The 17,225-nt window shown below is 38.1% G+C and overlaps 1 protein-coding gene across 1 annotated transcript; it reads left to right on the top strand.

The window, feature by feature from the left end:
- Window positions 1-11,267: 11,267 nt before the first annotated feature.
- Window positions 11,268-13,355, top strand: LOC133812942 (uncharacterized). The gene has a single exon (XM_062246797.1). The coding sequence runs from the start codon at window positions 11,268-11,270 to the stop codon at window positions 13,353-13,355; it is 2,088 nt and encodes a 695-aa protein (XP_062102781.1).
- Window positions 13,356-17,225: the final 3,870 nt, after the last annotated feature.

Below are 17,225 nucleotides of genomic sequence, written 5' to 3'. Positions count from 1 at the left end.
GCTTTCAAATATAAAGATTTTCTAAGCACTTGGGAAGTAAGTTTTGTGTGATTTCGGTGTTTGAGGTATAGATTGAAGCTCTAAGCTATCTAAGGTACCGTTAATCTTCAGGTTTAGTCCATTTCCATTCTTCTTATTCTTTCATTTTTCCTTAAATACTAATTCGTTATAATGTCTTTTGGTTAGGTGTTTTAGTTTCATGAAACTTAAGGTCTTCGGCAAGTTACTATCTTGATGGTTTATATTTTCTTTTCATCTTCTTTTCTTTAGAGGACTTATGGTTTCTTATGTTTGGTTTTAGGAGTTTCCAATCCCGCTCCTGTCTCCAATATTCCGATTTTTGGTAAGGAAAATTAGGTAGTTTAGTTTATGATTTAGTTTGTGTTTTGCATGACCTAACATTTTAGGTACAATAAAGGGGTAAGTGTGTCTGGACCTAAGGTGTCAAATGATGTATGACAAACTTATGTTCGGTAGGCTTGGTTGCCACAATTTTATGACGGAGCTAAGTTGATGTCTGGTGTATGACAGACTTATGTCCAGGGCTTAATTGCCACCCCCTGTATAAGCACTTATCTTTTTATTATATTTGACTTGTTATTATGACTTATAGCCCATAGCTATGATTATGATTATCACTTATGACTTATGACTTATGATTATGACTTAGGCTATGATATGACCTAGGGTTTATGATGTTGTACGGTTAGTATAAATAAGTTTTTTTGTAATGACTTGTTGAAATTTATGATATGATTATATGACTAACTCTTGTTTGTATTTTCCTTACTGGGCTTAGAAGCTCACCTCTTATGATGTTGTTGTGCAGAAAATTGATGATAGAAAGGCTGGTGGCGAGTGGGACCTAGGAGCTTCGTGATGTACTCGTGGGGACCATATAGTCAATGAAGATCAAGCGGGCCTATTTTTATTAAAGCACGTTTATGTTAAATTTTTATTTAAATGTTTCTCATTTTTTTGTTAAAGACAATTATTTTATTTTTGTAAAACCATGGATCCATGTATTTATTTTCAAGTTTTTATTCTATAAAAGAGCAATATTTATGATTATGACCCAACGCTGTGTTCTCAATAATTTATGAGAAATTAGGGCGTTACAGGGATTCATCCTTCCCTTGCTTGATGTCAGCTAGCTGATTGGCATAAACTGGTTGAATCCGTCTGGCACTGAAGACCTTGCAAAATTCCTTCCTGAACTGCTCCCAGGAAGTGATGGATCCAACTTTGAATTTCAAATACCATCCCTAAGCTAAGTCAGAGAGAGTGGTAGGGAATACTTCTCACCTATAATCATGCTCCACACCGAGTAACTCCATGTGATCCTCAAGCTTTCCAATGTGTCATACTGGGTCCTCCTTCCCAGTGTATGTAGGAAGTTTCGGGGTCTTGTATTTCGATAGTGGTTGAGCAGCTTAGATCTTGGCACTGAAGGGATTCCCATTTCTATGAGCCAGCTTGATATCTGAAGGTTTCTTTATTAGATCCTGAACATCCATGATGAGTGCATCTATTTGAGCCTGCACTGCTGGTGGGATTGCTGCTCTAGGTGGGGTAGACGTCCCTGGTAACCCCCCCTGAGTGCTGGTCCTCCTGTTGATGACATCCCTCAAATTCTAAGGTTGTGCATCTTTCTTGAGTCTATCGAACAAAGTATTAGTGTTGTTCATCGATTCCTTTCCTTTACGAGACTGAGGGTGTAGGGGTGGTAGGTCTGCCTTGCCCTTGTCAGTGCGACCCTGTCCTCGAGCCTCTCCTCCTACATGACTTTGAGCAGCCATTTCCATTCCTGGCATGCTTCTCATATGTTTGACCCTCATCTCCTACGTTGTTTCGTCTATTCCCTTGGGAGGGGCCCTTCGGGTTGGTAACACTCCTACTCCGAGATGAAGTGTTATTCTTCTTAGTCATGGAGGAGGTAGTCTTGGATTATTCCTTTTCACCCTATCTCTAGGAAAGTGCCTCTAAGAGCGTCCTTGGGGTACGACTCCTCCCCTGGGGCTCCCTGTTACTGCTGTCTCGCATTCTTGCTGCTTTGGCCTGAGCCTCCATCATCGCCTGAGCAACGGCTTCAGCGTTAACTCGGGCTAACTGGGTAACCACCTCAAGGGCTGCAACAGACTCCTGGTGCCTCCAGTTAGCTTCCTGCTCCCTCTGGATCATTCTCTGGACCTGCTCATCTATCTCCCGTCGTTGTCGTTCCATAGTTGCTCTCTAGAGGGCAATTTCTGCAGCAAAGGCCTCCTGCCTCGCTAGAAATTGCTTCATCTCCTCCATGTGAGCATGTTATGGATCTTTTGCATCAGGTTGGTCTCCAACCTCCACCTGAGGTTCGTTAATGGGATCGACGGGATCCTGAGTGGTGGAATCCTTGGGATTCATCTTCTTTGTCTGACTGGATTTTGGAGGCATCGTAAAACTGATGAAAGTTTGTTTTCTTGATTTCACACTCTCAATGAAGGCACCAAAATGTTGACCTGTGAAATTGGCCAACGGTCGTATGTACAATATATGACACCTTTTGAACGAATAAATATAATATACGACAGAGTACAAATATCTTAAACAAACACACATAAATTTTATACTGGTTTAGCCCTGTTCTGATGGACAATAATAACCTAATCCACTTAGTTTTTAGTATTGAATTACTCGATAGACAATTACACTGATGAACAGAAGTATTCACTCGTTGCTAATTTGTCCAGTGTTTCTCCCCAAATATTCATCCGATCCTCTTCAAAGAAGCCCTGGGTCCTTTATTTATAGTACCTAGGGGTTGTTACATGATCAGTAATACTGGGATCATGGTTTGGTACACAATTATTAGGTAGTGGAGATATGTGTCCACCTCCCCATGATTATGAGATTGTGGGTTTTCTCGTTGTTTCTCTGGATCATGGTAGACAATGCACAATTGAAACCTCTGGGAAAATGCTATGTTTCGGTTGGTCTATGAGACTTAGGTGCTAGGCCCAACGACCCTTTAGGGCTTGGGTGCTAGGCCCATTGGTCCTCTGGGTGCTAGGCTTGTTGATCTTCTGGGTACTAGGCCTGTTGATCTCAGTCTGAACGAGCGTGAGTTTTATCTGTCTTTGAGAGTGTAGGCCGACCACCCTATGGAGGATAGGGTGGGCCGACCAACCCTCGGGGTTCTTGGGCATGCTTGGGCTGACCACCCCTCGAAGTTGGGGCAGGTCGACCACCCCTAGGGGGTTTTGGCCTGGATGACTTCTCTATAGGTCCTGGACCTATCATTTTTTGCTCATCGATCTTTTTTCAATACTTCGTCGTTTTCCCTTGATTTGTGATGCCACGTGCTGCTTTCTCATTTGCCACATCATCCCTGTATTTTTGAGGGATAACATAGTCATATTAGATAAGATTAAATAAATGATGGGTGATTATTATCGTCTTTATTATTTCTATAATTTTTTCACTTATTATATTTTGTACATGTTTGATTGTACATCACCAAAGACATAAAAGTTGGGATTCACAAGTAGTTATGTGAATAAATTGAAAGTTTTCCATGAAGTCATTTAGTGAAACAATTTAATAATCATAAAAAATTACAAAAGTGTTTGTATCTCTTAAATGCTACTTTAATGAAGCATGATTATTATAATCACTATTTTTCTAGTTAACTTGTACTAGAAATAATGACTATAAGTCAAGTAAGCGAGTTACTGATAATTAACAATGATAAAACCAAAGAATATCACAAATTCTGTAAAGCTTTATTATAGTGGGAGTGTTAGTTAGTAACTACTCTGTTACAAAACATAATGTTTAGTTGGTTATGTGTAACACAATCTAACCATATTTCATTCACATACTAGTATGTAATGAAAGTTTTTAATATAAAACAATGGTCAAAACACCATGAATCTAGAAATGAAATTTGGAATTCTGATGACATCTGGATTCTTGAACATCCAACTAAAGTTAATTAAACTTCAGTTTGCAATAGGATATTCAAGATGAAGAGGAGAACAGAGGAAGGTATAGACAATTCAAAGTAAGGTTGGTAGCCGAAGGCTATAAACAGAAAGAAGAAATTTATTACTTGAATAAATACCTTCTACTGTAACCAAGCATAAATCTGTTTACATTCTTTTATCCATTGCTTTTTGCATGAATTATGAGATTTATTAAAATGGATGTCTAAGTAATCTTTTTTGAATGACTGACATGACAAAACCGTTTGAAGATCTCGACCAGAAACAAAAGCAAATTTATTTGCAAGGCTTCTTAAATCCACCTTTAGATTTTAACGAGTCATCAGATCTTAAGTATCTTTGATTTACTCAAAGATTATATTATGATTTGCAAGGCTTTTATTGTGATTTAGGTAATATCCCAATCATGTCTGAGTGCGACCATGTGAACACATCTTGGTTTTCCCTCAGGAAGCGGATTAATTGCTATCTTGAATTCTTTGGAAGGCTCTTCCATATATTTATCAACCTAGTGGTATCCTTTTCATCGAGCTCTATGTCCTCGAGCTCTTCAATTGATTCGAGATTGACCTTATTCTCTTCTATCATTGGTTCGATCTTTTCTTCGACCTCATACACTGTCTCGCTTATTTCTCGGATGACCACAAGTGCATGTGCACTTGTTTGCCCCTTCCCTCTTATTGAGATGTTGTAGCATTCTCGGGCGACCAACTGGTCTCCTTTCAGCATCCCAATGCCACTAGGTGTTTGGAATTTGATGGCCAGGTGCCTCACAGATGAAACTTCCCCCAGCCCAATCAGGGCTGGTCTCCCATGCAGTACATTGTAGGCCGAAGGGTTGTCTATCACTATGAACTCCATTATCTTGGTTACCGAGACTGGATAGTCTCCCAAGGTCACCGAGAGCTTGATAGATCTCGTACTTTCTATTCCTTCCCCTAAAAATTCATACAACGTTGTTGCACAGGCTTTTAGGTCTCAGACAGAAACCCCTGTTTTTTCCAAGGTGGCCTTATAGAGGATGTTAACCGAGCTCCTGTTATCTATCAGGACTCGGCATACTCTCTTATTGGTGAGCTGGAAGGTGATGACCAAAGGGTCATTGTGGGGGCATTGGACGTGTGAAACATCTTCTTCAGTGAATGTAATGGGTTGGATCTCAACTCTCTGTTGTTTCGGAGCTTGGGGTTTAGGTTCATAGGGTGATCCATCCCCCATTTTGACCTCGCTGACATATCACTTCTGGGCATTTCTACCTGACCCTGCTATATGCGGTCCCCCGATGATGGTTATTTCATCTTCTCCATCGATCGACAGAGGTCAATTATCCTCCCTTGCGTGTGGGGCCATAGTTTGCTGGGGAGGCTGCGAAGGAGCTGCCCTATGCCCAGACGAAGCTTGGGCTGGATTTCTGTTTCTAATATACTGCCCAAAGTATCCCTTAGAGATCAAACCTTCGATCTTGTCTTTTAGTTGTCAGCATTCATCGGTGGTATGACCAATGTCCTTATGGAATTTGCAGAATTTATCGGTATCCCTTTTAGACTTCTGATTTCACATCGGATCAGGTTGTCTGAAATGGACATGGTTCTCGTTTGTGATAAAAATGTTCTTCCGAGTATCTGTAAGCTCGGTATAAACTGTGTAAATGGAGAAGTATTTATCTCATTTTTTCTTCTTACCCCATCAGTCTCTAAGTTATTCCCTTCATTCTTATTTCTCTTAGAAGGGTTATCTCTTGAGGGCTGTGACGTGGAGGGCGTAGCCGAGGTCGAGGCTGAGTTAATGTTTATCGTTGTAGTTATTAAGGGTTGAGAAGTCAGCTTTAGTGCCGACCTCGCCTCTTCTACATTGACAAACCTTTGAGCCCAGGTGTCGAACTCAGTTATCGTCCTCACTGGTTTCCTTTGCATGTCGTCCCAAAGGGGACTCCCTAGCAATACTCCAGCTTGTACTGCCATGAGATGACCACTGTCATTGACATTTTGAGCTCGTGCCACTTCTATGTTGAATCTCGCCAGGTAGTCTTTTAATGACTCTCCTGGCTGCTACCTAACATTAGTCAATGTTAAGGCCTCGGGTTTGACACTCTTTATGACCTGGAATTACCTTTTGAACTCCTTATACTGTTGTTCCTATGACGAGATTAAGTGTCTCCGAAACTTGTCAAACCCTTTTTTTGCTGGTCCAGTGGTGTGGTCGGAAAGAGCATGCGCCTTAGCTCGTACCCGAAGTTGCTGACTCGCATTACTGTGTTAAATGTACTCATGTGGCTATATGGGTCAGAAGTCCTATCATAGGGTTCCACATGAGGTATCTTAAATCCATAAGGAAATGGAGTGTTTGAGATGTAGGGAGAAAAAGGCTCAATCTCCTCGTCAGAGTCATCAGCGTTGTCCTTATTTTTTTCTTCTTGAAGAAGCCTAAATGCTCTTTCAAGCTGGGTGATCCTTTCTTGGACCAAATCCACCAGAGGAGAGCTTGCATTTGTGGTAGCTGGTTATTGTTCGCAAAAACTCCAGCTCCTTGTCCTAGTACATGGTTATACTCCTTGTCCTAGTCCAGATTTGGCAGATTAGTCTGCCCGCTATTCTGATTCAGATGATCTCAAAGATCAGGATAGTCATTCTCGTAATTCCCATTATTCCTTGGCTCAGTGTTATACACACTCACCGACCGGCTGAGGTCCAGACTTCCACTAAGGAAGCTAACATTCCTTTCTGGTTGCTATTGTTGCATGGCTCGATTGTTACGAGGTGGGTTTTCTGCTTGCCCCCTGCCCCAGTTGTTTATGACCTCGACATATGACTTCCCGTTGGCTGAGGTGTCCTATGTCCTCGATGAGCCTTTCATGGGGCCTCACGTTCACCCCTTATTTAGGTTGAGCACTATGGTTTCTGTCTCGTCTCCCACTTCGAGCACTCCGAGAGGGTCTGAACTTTAGGTTGATATCTTCCAGACACTGATGGCCTTGTTATCCACACCTCCGGTCGGATGAATGGAGGACCGACCGACCTGGGTTGAGCAGATGATCATGCAGACTCTTTTTCATCTTAAAGATAGTCAACTCTTGCTCTCTTCTCTTTGGTAGTCAGATAGCAGGCAAGGAAGGAAGAGACAGAATATGTAAACGAAGTCTGAATCTTCCAGATATGCAACGCCCCTTCAAGCGATGGCTACTTTTATTGAAGCCAATAAGGTTACGAACGAGTTGGAGAGCCTGTTGACGATGACCTTGAGTGCTATTCCCGCTCAAGTGGGGATTGCTTTCTCGATGGGAATTGGTAATACTTGGTCTTGGTCTTTGAGGAAGTGGTGGCAATGAAGTGTGCGTTCATGTAAGACTCCCACTTAGCTGCATTACTATGTTTCCATACAAAGTGGAGGAGGTTTTTTAGGGAGTCCACATCCGCACTAGGTTAATAAAAAGTAATCATTCTGTCTCATGTGCTGCTTCGAGCTTCGACATGGTTCTCTCAAGTGCCCTAGTATACTCTACTTGTTCACCTGTGTCGGTTTGGGGTACGGTTAGTTCACCACTCTATTGTTTGATGTGTATACCGCTTCATCGGTGGTTAACTCATTAGGAGCTGACTTGGGTGCCTCTCGAGCTGGAGAGGGATGTCTTAATGGAGAGGGTGGATGACTTATTGATGAGGGCAGTGGCCTTTCGTTATTGGGTTTGGAAGGTCCAGAATTGGCTCGTACAGGCTCTGGGTTGTTCTTGACAGGTTCGGGGTTATCATTCCGAGCTATCGTAGGAGCTCGGTTATTCCCAGTTCTAGTAGGTGCATTTCCTGTAGGATTGTTCCTATTAGTGTTTTGAGTGTTTCCTCCAGGTCGACCATTGCCAGTATTTGTCCTGGGCCTCGGTTGAGCCTGCTAGCCCTTTGCTCGGCCATTCTGGCAGCCGTACTCCCTCGGGGTCATCCTCTGGTCCTTCGAGGCGGTGCCTGTACTTCAGCGACTTGCCTAGCCAATTCCTCATTTCGTCATGTAGCCTCGGCCAACTATTCATAAAATCTGCGATTTTCCAATTCCACGATTGGCATGTACTTTTCAGGATTATAATAGAAATTCTCATCAGGCCTGGGGGTCTAAACAGGCTGCCCTCTAGAGGACGATGATGCACTCACGTCATCGGGACTCTGATCTACCATGGGCTGCTTCCCAAGCCTCCGTTGGTGTTCTCAGCTTGAGGAGTACGCTCCTCGGGGATTTAGGGTATTGGTTGCCCACCAGTTCCAAGGATGTTCAAGGCAACCATTGATGATGTGCATGAGGTTTTTGATTAAAGAATACAACGATTTTCTTAATGCTCTCAACGAAAGCACCAAACTGTTGACGCCGTTTTTTGTCAACTTAATTATGAAGAGCACTAAATAAGAATATATATAAAATAAAATAACTCAGAGGATTTTTACGTGGTTCAGCAGTTAAAATCTTCCTAGTTCATGAGCCACTGTTATTATCAATACTCTCTCAAAGCTTTGAATGAAAGCAATTTGGCAAAGTTTCTCTAGTACAATTTGTGCGTGAATACAAATGAATAAGACTAGGCTATTTATAGATCTGGTTGTAGTAATATCTTCCCCCAATTCAGGGAAGTTACAATCAAGCATTCAAATTTGAAATCAATACATTAAATGCGCTAATTACACAATATCCCATGATAATAGGGATTTAATATATGGTAATAACGAATCCCTACAAAATACGTACTTCCTAACAGCCTTTCCGTGTGACAAACGTGTCATTGAGCTCGACCGTTCTGCTGACACGCTTTCAAGACTGGCCAAGCTTCGAGCTCATCGTTCCAGTTGTAGCCTCCTCCTCATCCAGTAATTTGGTCGAATACATTCCTCGGAGAAGGTTGGTCTTCGACCTTGCAGCCGAGGCTCGAACACTGCGACTCCTGCTCGAGTGCTAGTAACAGATCTGGAATCGTGTGTTAAATAATACAATGTAGTGCTAACACTTATTATTTTCGAGCATACTCTTTTCGAACCTATATTTCAAAGCAATTTATTTAATCTCGAAATTTGGGTGTAACAGGGTTTGATTTTCAGATTTAGGGTTCGTTTTAATTTTATCTATTTTAGTTTAGATTTAAAAAAATTATAAATTATATTAAATTAAATATATATTTTTGAATTGTTTGAAATTTGAGGTTAGTTGGTTTGGATTTCTTGTTCTTGAGTTTGGATTTCTATGTTAGTTTTTAATTTGTTGTTTATATGAGATTATTTAATTAGTTAAATTTATTTACTTAAATTTTTTGATTTAAAATCACATTTATTGTTTTATTATTTATATTTTTAATAATTTAATTTAATTTTTTAATCTATTATATTTTAAATTAATTTAAATATCTATATTAATTTTTAATTAAAAATAATTTAATTAATGATGTTGACAATGGTTTAAGATGACCACATCTGACCATGCTAACAATTAACAACCAAAATAAACAGAGGTTGTCAATTTGCTCACAAAATGGGAGATTAAGAGGTTTTATTGTAAAAAAACGGAGGATTAAGTGTAGCAAAATAGAAAGATAAGGGAGTTTTGCCGTCAATTACTTTAAAAGCTTAATCACTACAAGAATAACTAATATCACTAACGGCACTATCACTGACGGCAAAATGTTGTTAGTAAAAGTCATAGTATCACAAACGATATTTCACTGTCGTCAGTAATACTTTTTTTTTTGGTTAAATAAAACATCACCAACGAAAATTGCAACAATGAGGACAATGTTGTCATTGATAAATTTATCAATGACGACATTTTCCTCATTGATATTTTCTTCTGTTTTTGAAAATGAACCGTTAAAGAGGCGGGCTTTTTCCCTCTAAAAAGTATTGCCAACGACTTTGTTGTTAATAATACTCTGCCACGTCGTTAGTGATGTCCAATCACCAACGACTTTGTCCTCATTGATAGTCGTTGGTGAAAATCATTAAAAATCACCTTCTTCAACCCCGAGCACCAATTTCCTCTTAACATATTTTTATCAGTTTTCAGATCTAAACTCCTCCCTTATCATCGTCCCCTCCCTCTGCCGCCGTCCCCTCCCCTCCCGTCCGCTCCGGCCTATCACCACGGCCGTCGCCTCCACTCCCGCCTATCACCATGTCCCGTCCCCTCCCGTCTCCCGTGACTCGCACCACCGCAGCCATCTCCCTCTGCCGCCGTGCTCTCCCTCACCGCCGGCTTCTCCCTCTCCCGCCGTCCTCTCTTAAACCGCCGTCGTCTCCCTCTCCGTGGCATAGATTGGTACGCACCACCACCATGGCATACTAATTTTTTTTTTAATTTTTTTATGTATATATATGTATATTTATATTTTTGTTTGATTTTACAGATATAAAGGGAGCCGACAGAGAACGGGGAATCGCCGTATAAATCACTGTTAGTATTTTTTTCTTTTATCTGTTGCAAATTATTACTGTGTTTTATTATCAATGTTAGTATTAATTTTAGTGTAGGTTTAAAAAAATCAGATGTAATTTAATTTTGTATAGTTTTGAAAAAAAAAACAGATTATATATGATTTTTTTATAAATATTAATTAGTTGTTTAATTATTTCTGCATATATATATATATGTAATTATTGTGTATCTTGAAATTCTGTGAATCTGTGATGTATTTAGAAATTTTTGTAATGTTTAGTGCAGGTTTCAAAATTTTTGGATAGGTTAAAAATTAGCTGTTATGCTGCCGAAATTTTAGTAGAATTTTTAGACATTTAAAAAAAATTATGTTAATTAGATAATTTATAATAAGTTAGTAATTTGATAAAAAATTATTGAAAAGTTTAATTTTAAAAAGGATTATTATTTAAATAATTAACAATTTAAAAAATTTGATAAAATTAATTTCAGAATTAGTAATTTAAGTAAGAAAATATTATTGCATATTTTCTATAAAAAATAATATTTAATAAAAATAAATAATTAGACAATTAATTTAATAAATCATAAATAATAATTTAAATGATTTAATATTTAATTTTAACATAATAAAATTTTGTGCTCAAAAAAAGATTAATATTATTTTTTAAAATCAATAAATATATTATAAGTTTAATTATTTGAATGTTTCTTTTAGAATTATCTAAATAATATTTAAAATAAAAGTTAAAAAAAATCATAAAATAACATAAAACACATTTTGTTCAACTTGTACATTAATCATAAAATTTGTACCTCACAAACTAATTTGATTAAAATTAATTTATTTTAAATTTTTGGTAGATGACAATCGATAAGACTTGGGTGACCATGAGAAATCGTAAGGATCCTGCTTACTGGGAAGGTCTCCAAGTCTTTATCGCACTCGCGTCTAAACACAAAGATTGTGACGGAAGAATTTTCTGTCCTTGTGTTAGATGCAAGAATACCAGACTGCATCCTTTAGATACTGTGGAGGCACATATTTTTACCAAGGGTTTTGAAAGCAGTTATGAGAGGTGGACTTACCATGGGGAGCCAGATGAACCAATCGAGGCTAACAATGCCGATGCCGATGAGATGGTTGATGTCATTGAAGATTTCTTTCCTCCTATAAATGACGATGGAAGAGGAACCGACGATGGAATTCAGAGGGGTCAATATTATGATGAGATGTTTGAGGAGATCGAGGCAGAGTTGTACCCCGGTTGCGATTGGATATCCTCCCTCAACTTTGTAGCAAAGTTGATGCACTTAAAAAATTTGGGAAAAATACCAAATTATATCTTTGATGAATTGTTGAAATTGTTGAAGTTTGCATTTCCGAAGGAAAACAAAATCCCTCCAACATTCTATGAGGCAAAGAAGAAACTAAGTAAATTAGGCCTAGGGTATGAATCAATTCATGTGTGCAAGAACAATTGTTGTTTATTTTACAATGACCATGCATCGAAAGATTTTTGCCCGGTATGTGGGACCAGTAGATGGATTTATGAGAACACAAGTGGAAAAAAGATAGCGCATAAGGTGATGCGTTACTTTCCATTAACTCCAAGATTGAAAAGATTATACAGTTCAAGAATTACAGCCAAAGAGATGGTATGGCATCGTACTGGGCATGTGAAAGAAAATGGTGTTATGCGTCATCCTGTTGATTCCGCCGCGTGGAAAAACTTTGATAGCAGACATCCAGACTTTGCAAGAGATCCACGGAATGTGTGCTTAGGCTTGGCTGCCGATGGATTTAATCCTTTTGGCAACATGAGCTTATCGTATAGTATGTGGCCTGTAGTTTTGGCGAATTATAATTTGCCACCATGGATGTGTATGAAGGATAACAATTTCTTGTTGACTCTCCTTATTCCCGGACCTAAATCACCTGGTAAAAACATGGACGTATTCTTGAGGCCTTTGGTGGACGAGCTGAAGGAATTGTGGACTAACGGGATTGAGACAAGAGATGCGACAAGCAATTCAATGTTCAAGATGCGTGCAGCTCTTCTTTGGACAATTAATGATTTTCTCGTTCGCAGTAGCTTGTCTGGATGGAGTGGCCAAGGATATAAAGCTTGTCCTACATGCAATGAGGATACTAGTTCTATTCGAGTGATTGGTAAGACCTCTTACGTTGGCCATAGACGTTTCTTGCCATCCAATCATCGTATGAGAAAGGACCGTGAATTTGATGGAAAAGTTGAAAATAGGCTTCCTCCAAGACGATTTACTTGTTTAGAGATATTAGAACAAGTGAATGCTATATCAGAACGAGCTCTGGGGAAACGAAAAAGAGGTGAGACTGAAAGTAATTGGAGGAAAAAAAGCATCTTTTATGAACTAGAGTATTGGAGTACCGATGAGCTGAAACACAACATAGACGTTATGCATGTGGAGAAGAATGTTTGTGATAGTATCCTTGGCACCCTCTTGGATAATGACAAGTCTAAAGACACCACCAATGCAAGACAAGATTTGAAAAATATGGGAGTTCGTCAATCCTTATGGATTTACGAAGATGCTCACAAAAGGTTGCTAAAACCCCATGCCCCTTATGTGTTGACTGCTGAAGATAAGCAATTATTTTGTAGATTTTTGAAAGAAGTTAAATTGCCAGATGGGTTTTGTTCGAACTTGAAGAAGAAAGTAACTGACAACAATATTGTTGGATTGAAATCCCATGACTGTCATGTTATCATGCAACAGTTACTTCCTGTTTGTATTGGCAAGTTTTTATCGAAGGAAATATCAACCACCATAATAGAATTGTGTAATTTTTTCAGAATTTTATGTTCTAAGACATTGAATGTAAAAGACATGGAGAAGGCACAAGGAGACCTCATTCAAATTTTATGCAAAATGGAGAGGATTTATCCTCCATCATTTTTTTTATATCATGATACATTTGGTACTACATTTGCCTGAGGAAGCCATATTGGGTGGGCCAGTTTTTATGAGATGGATGTACCCATTTGAAAGGTACATGAAAAAGTTGAAAAATTATGTTAGGAATAAAGCACGCCCAGAAGGATCTATTGCTGAAGGATATGTTATAGACGAGGCTTTGACATTTTGCTCCATGTACTTCAAAGGTGTGCATACAAAATTCAATTGTCCTGAGCGCAATGAAGATGCTCCTCTTCTATCTCGGTACCTAACAGTTTTCAAATCTCAATGTCGTCCACTCGGAAAACAAACAATAATACCTCTCGACGAGAAGACTCACAAAAGAGCTGAGTGGTACATACTAGAGAATTGTACTGAGATCGATTTTTATATGAAGTAAGTTAATCAAATGATTACATGTTGCTTAATGAATAACATTGTATAATTCTTTTTAATTAAAATTATAATAATTTTTTATTTAATAGAGAGCATCTCGAAGGAATCAGACGGAGGGACCCGAACGCTAACCATAACCTTTTACATAAAAAAGAATTTCAGTCGTGGTTTCATGAGAATGTATACAAGTGTTCCTTATCCTAATATATACTTATTCCTGATCTTCAAATCTCTCAAATCCTGATTGTTTTTTTTTTCTTCAGATTTTCAATTTGTATAAGCTCGGGTCATTAGAACATAGTGATGAATTGCTAGCTTTAGCATCTGGGTCTGATTTCGTTGTGTATTCATATCCGACATGTATAGTTAATGGGGTACGATTTGTTGTAAACAGTCGAGACAAAGATCGCAATACTCAAAACACTGGGGTGTCTGCTGTAGGGATAGAAGGTTTCGACTATTATGGGGAGCTTGAAGAAATATTGCATTTGACTTTTAGTGGTGCCTATTCGGTAGTATTATTTCGGTGTAAATGGTTCAATGCAGATCCGAGAAAGAAGAAATTAATTACTGAAAATAATATCACTAGCATAAATGTCAGTGGTATATGGTACAAAGATGACCCGTACATTCTTGCTAATCAAGCTAAGCAAGTTTTTTTTGTGGATGATCTTGTTAGAGGTCGAAACTGGAGAGTTGTTCATAATGTGCATCATCGCCAAATTTGGGAAAATATTGATGCTTCTGATGAGACTAATGATGTTGATGTTGTACATGACACAAACTCATCTAATTTTACATTGTTTGTGGATTTGGGGGAATTGATTGTGCAACGAACTAATCAACCACCAAGGATTTTAGATGTCTCTCAAAGTTCCGAGATGGTGCTAGATGTTGATAATATTAGAGACGACGAAGATGAAGACATTGTAAAAGATGTGGATGATGACTTGCTAGTTGATCATCTTGAAGATGAAATTCAAGATTCGTCCCCAACAAATTTACTTTTGATTAGTGATGATGATTGTGATTAATGTATTTAGTACTATTTGTATTGATGACTATTTGTATTTAGTACATTTAATACTAATTGTTCTTAATTTAGTTTGATTCGATGAACGAATATTGTATTATTACTATTATTTAATCTAAGTTGACTAAATTAAGGGCAGATATTGCTAGGATAAGGAATTGTTGTTATTTTTTTAAAATAAGGGCTCATATGATTTTATTATTCTTTTTTAGTATAAAATGTCTGCAGATGTTGCTAGTTATCATGGTGGAGATGGTGGTGGTGATGACCCGCTAGATCCTACTATGGTACCTGCTTCGTGCGAGTCTTCTGGTATTTTTTTTATTTTTTTAAGTAAAGTGTTTCATTTATTAACTTAAATACACTTATTTATATATTTTCGATGACAATATAGGTAGTGAATCGAAGAAAGGTCGCGGGAGGAATGTTTTAGCAAATTTGGAAGATAGAAGAAAAAAAGCTGGGGCCCCGTTGCCATTATTAGTGGATAACACCTCCAACAGAATAGTAGGGTTGGAGAGTAAAGCTTTCCCTCGTTTAGTAGGGAGGGAGATTACATTGCATGTTCCTGGACATTTTGAGAGTTGGGCAAATGTTCCGGAGCAATACGAACACCTTATCTTAACCAAACTTCGAGTAAATTTTTAATAATTTATATCTAAATTAATAAATGTTATTATTAGTATGTTATTAACATATTTTTTTTGTCAAATGCAGTATTATTATCAGATTGACGACACTGCAACATTAATAGCATTAGCTGAGATGGCCGAAAAATACAAGACGAGAAAGAATATTAGGCTGGCACATTTCAAGGAATATTACACAAAACCAGAAGACTTCGAAAACACTGTCAAACCCCCCCCCCCCCCCCCCCCCCCCCCCCCCCCAATGAACTCAATGAAGAACAATGGCGACTAATATGTCAGTTGTTCACATCTTCTCAGTTTATTGCTCGTTCTAAGCAAAATTCTCTCAATCGGCAGAAGATGAAATACTCTTCAACACAAGGGTCGATAACGATGGTCGAAACCCTTCATGAAAATGTAAGTTAATGTATATATAATATATATTTAATGAAGTTTAATTTAATTATAATTTTCTTACAATTTATATTTATCAGCAAAGCAAGGGTTACATTGAGAATTGGAAGGATTGTCATACAAAGAAATGCACAAACACCTTTGTCAACGACTATGCCAAAAATGAATGGGTAAGATTATATAAATTAATTACTTTTAAATATATTCAAATAATTATAATTTGATTTTACTTTCTGACTTATTCTTAAAATAGGAACGGATAAAGAATACTTATGACAGCCGATCTAGTACTTCTGACTCTACAGAAGTTTCTGAGATTGAGATACTTCGTGAGACTCTTGGAGAGAGGCGTGGCCATAACCGAGGAGTGGGTCGCAAATTGAAAGGACAATCATCAAAACGGCGTACACAACCAACAACTACTAACCAGCCCGACTTACAGCAGACAGTAGCTCAATTGCAAAGACAAGTTCAGATATTGTCTCAAAAACTGTCTCCCGAGGAACGTGCTGAAATGGATCTTGAGATGAATAATGCAGCTCCAACGCAACCAACGCATCCACGACCATCTCATTCTCATATGCCTAGAGATGGATCTGGTCCATCTTTTCAGCCAATGGGTTTTCAGCATCTGCAATCGGAACAGACTCCTCTTTCCTTTCAGCAACTACTACAACAACCTCCTATTCATTCGTCTGCATCTTTAACCCCTGAACACATGATTCAATTTCAACAATATCAAATGTTCCAGTCATTCTTCCAGATGATGTCACAGTCGCCAAACAGTTCACAAGTAATGATGCAGATGATGACGCAATCGCCTCAGACGTCTCAAGTTTCTCAGTCACGGACGCCACAAATGATGTCGACACAACAAATGTCTCAGATGCCGCATACTTTTCAGATGATGCCGATACCACAAGGGCAGCAATATGGGCAGCAAACATCATCGATGATGCCTACATCACATGGGCAGCAAACATTGCCAATGATGCCTACACCACATGGGCAGCAAACATCGCCGATGATGCCAAGTTCGCAGGTGCTGCCCTACTACCCACAGATGCCAAATGTTCCTCAACAACAAATTCCGAGAAATGCTAGTGATGATGACGATGACACTACAAATTTCTTTTAGTATTTTTATATACGTTTTATGGACTATTGATTATGTATTTATTTATGTTTTATGAACACTTTAGTATTTTATATTTCTATGTATGACTTTTTAAAATTTAATATGAACATTTTTAGTTTGTTATATGTTTTATTTTTAATTAAATTATTTTTTATATTAATTAGTTATAAAAAAATGAAATAATTAATTATTTTTATATTAATTAATAATTTAAAATAAATAAATAAATAAATAACACTAAAGACATAGTCGTCATTGATAGTTAAAAGCATTAAAAAAAAAAAGGTTAAATTATCAAC

The sequence above is a fragment of the Humulus lupulus genome, chromosome 1, assembly GCF_963169125.1.
Source record: "Humulus lupulus chromosome 1, drHumLupu1.1, whole genome shotgun sequence".
Classification (NCBI taxonomy): Eukaryota; Viridiplantae; Streptophyta; class Magnoliopsida; order Rosales; family Cannabaceae; genus Humulus; species Humulus lupulus.
The sequence above is the reverse complement of the archived record's forward strand: the minus strand, read 5'-3'. Positions and strand labels throughout refer to the sequence as shown.

Excerpts from the sequence above, each read along its gene's own strand:
- LOC133812942 (XM_062246797.1), top strand. The coding sequence starts at position 11,268 with ATGAGAAATCGTAAGGATCCTGCTTACTGGGAAGGTCTCCAAGTCTTT.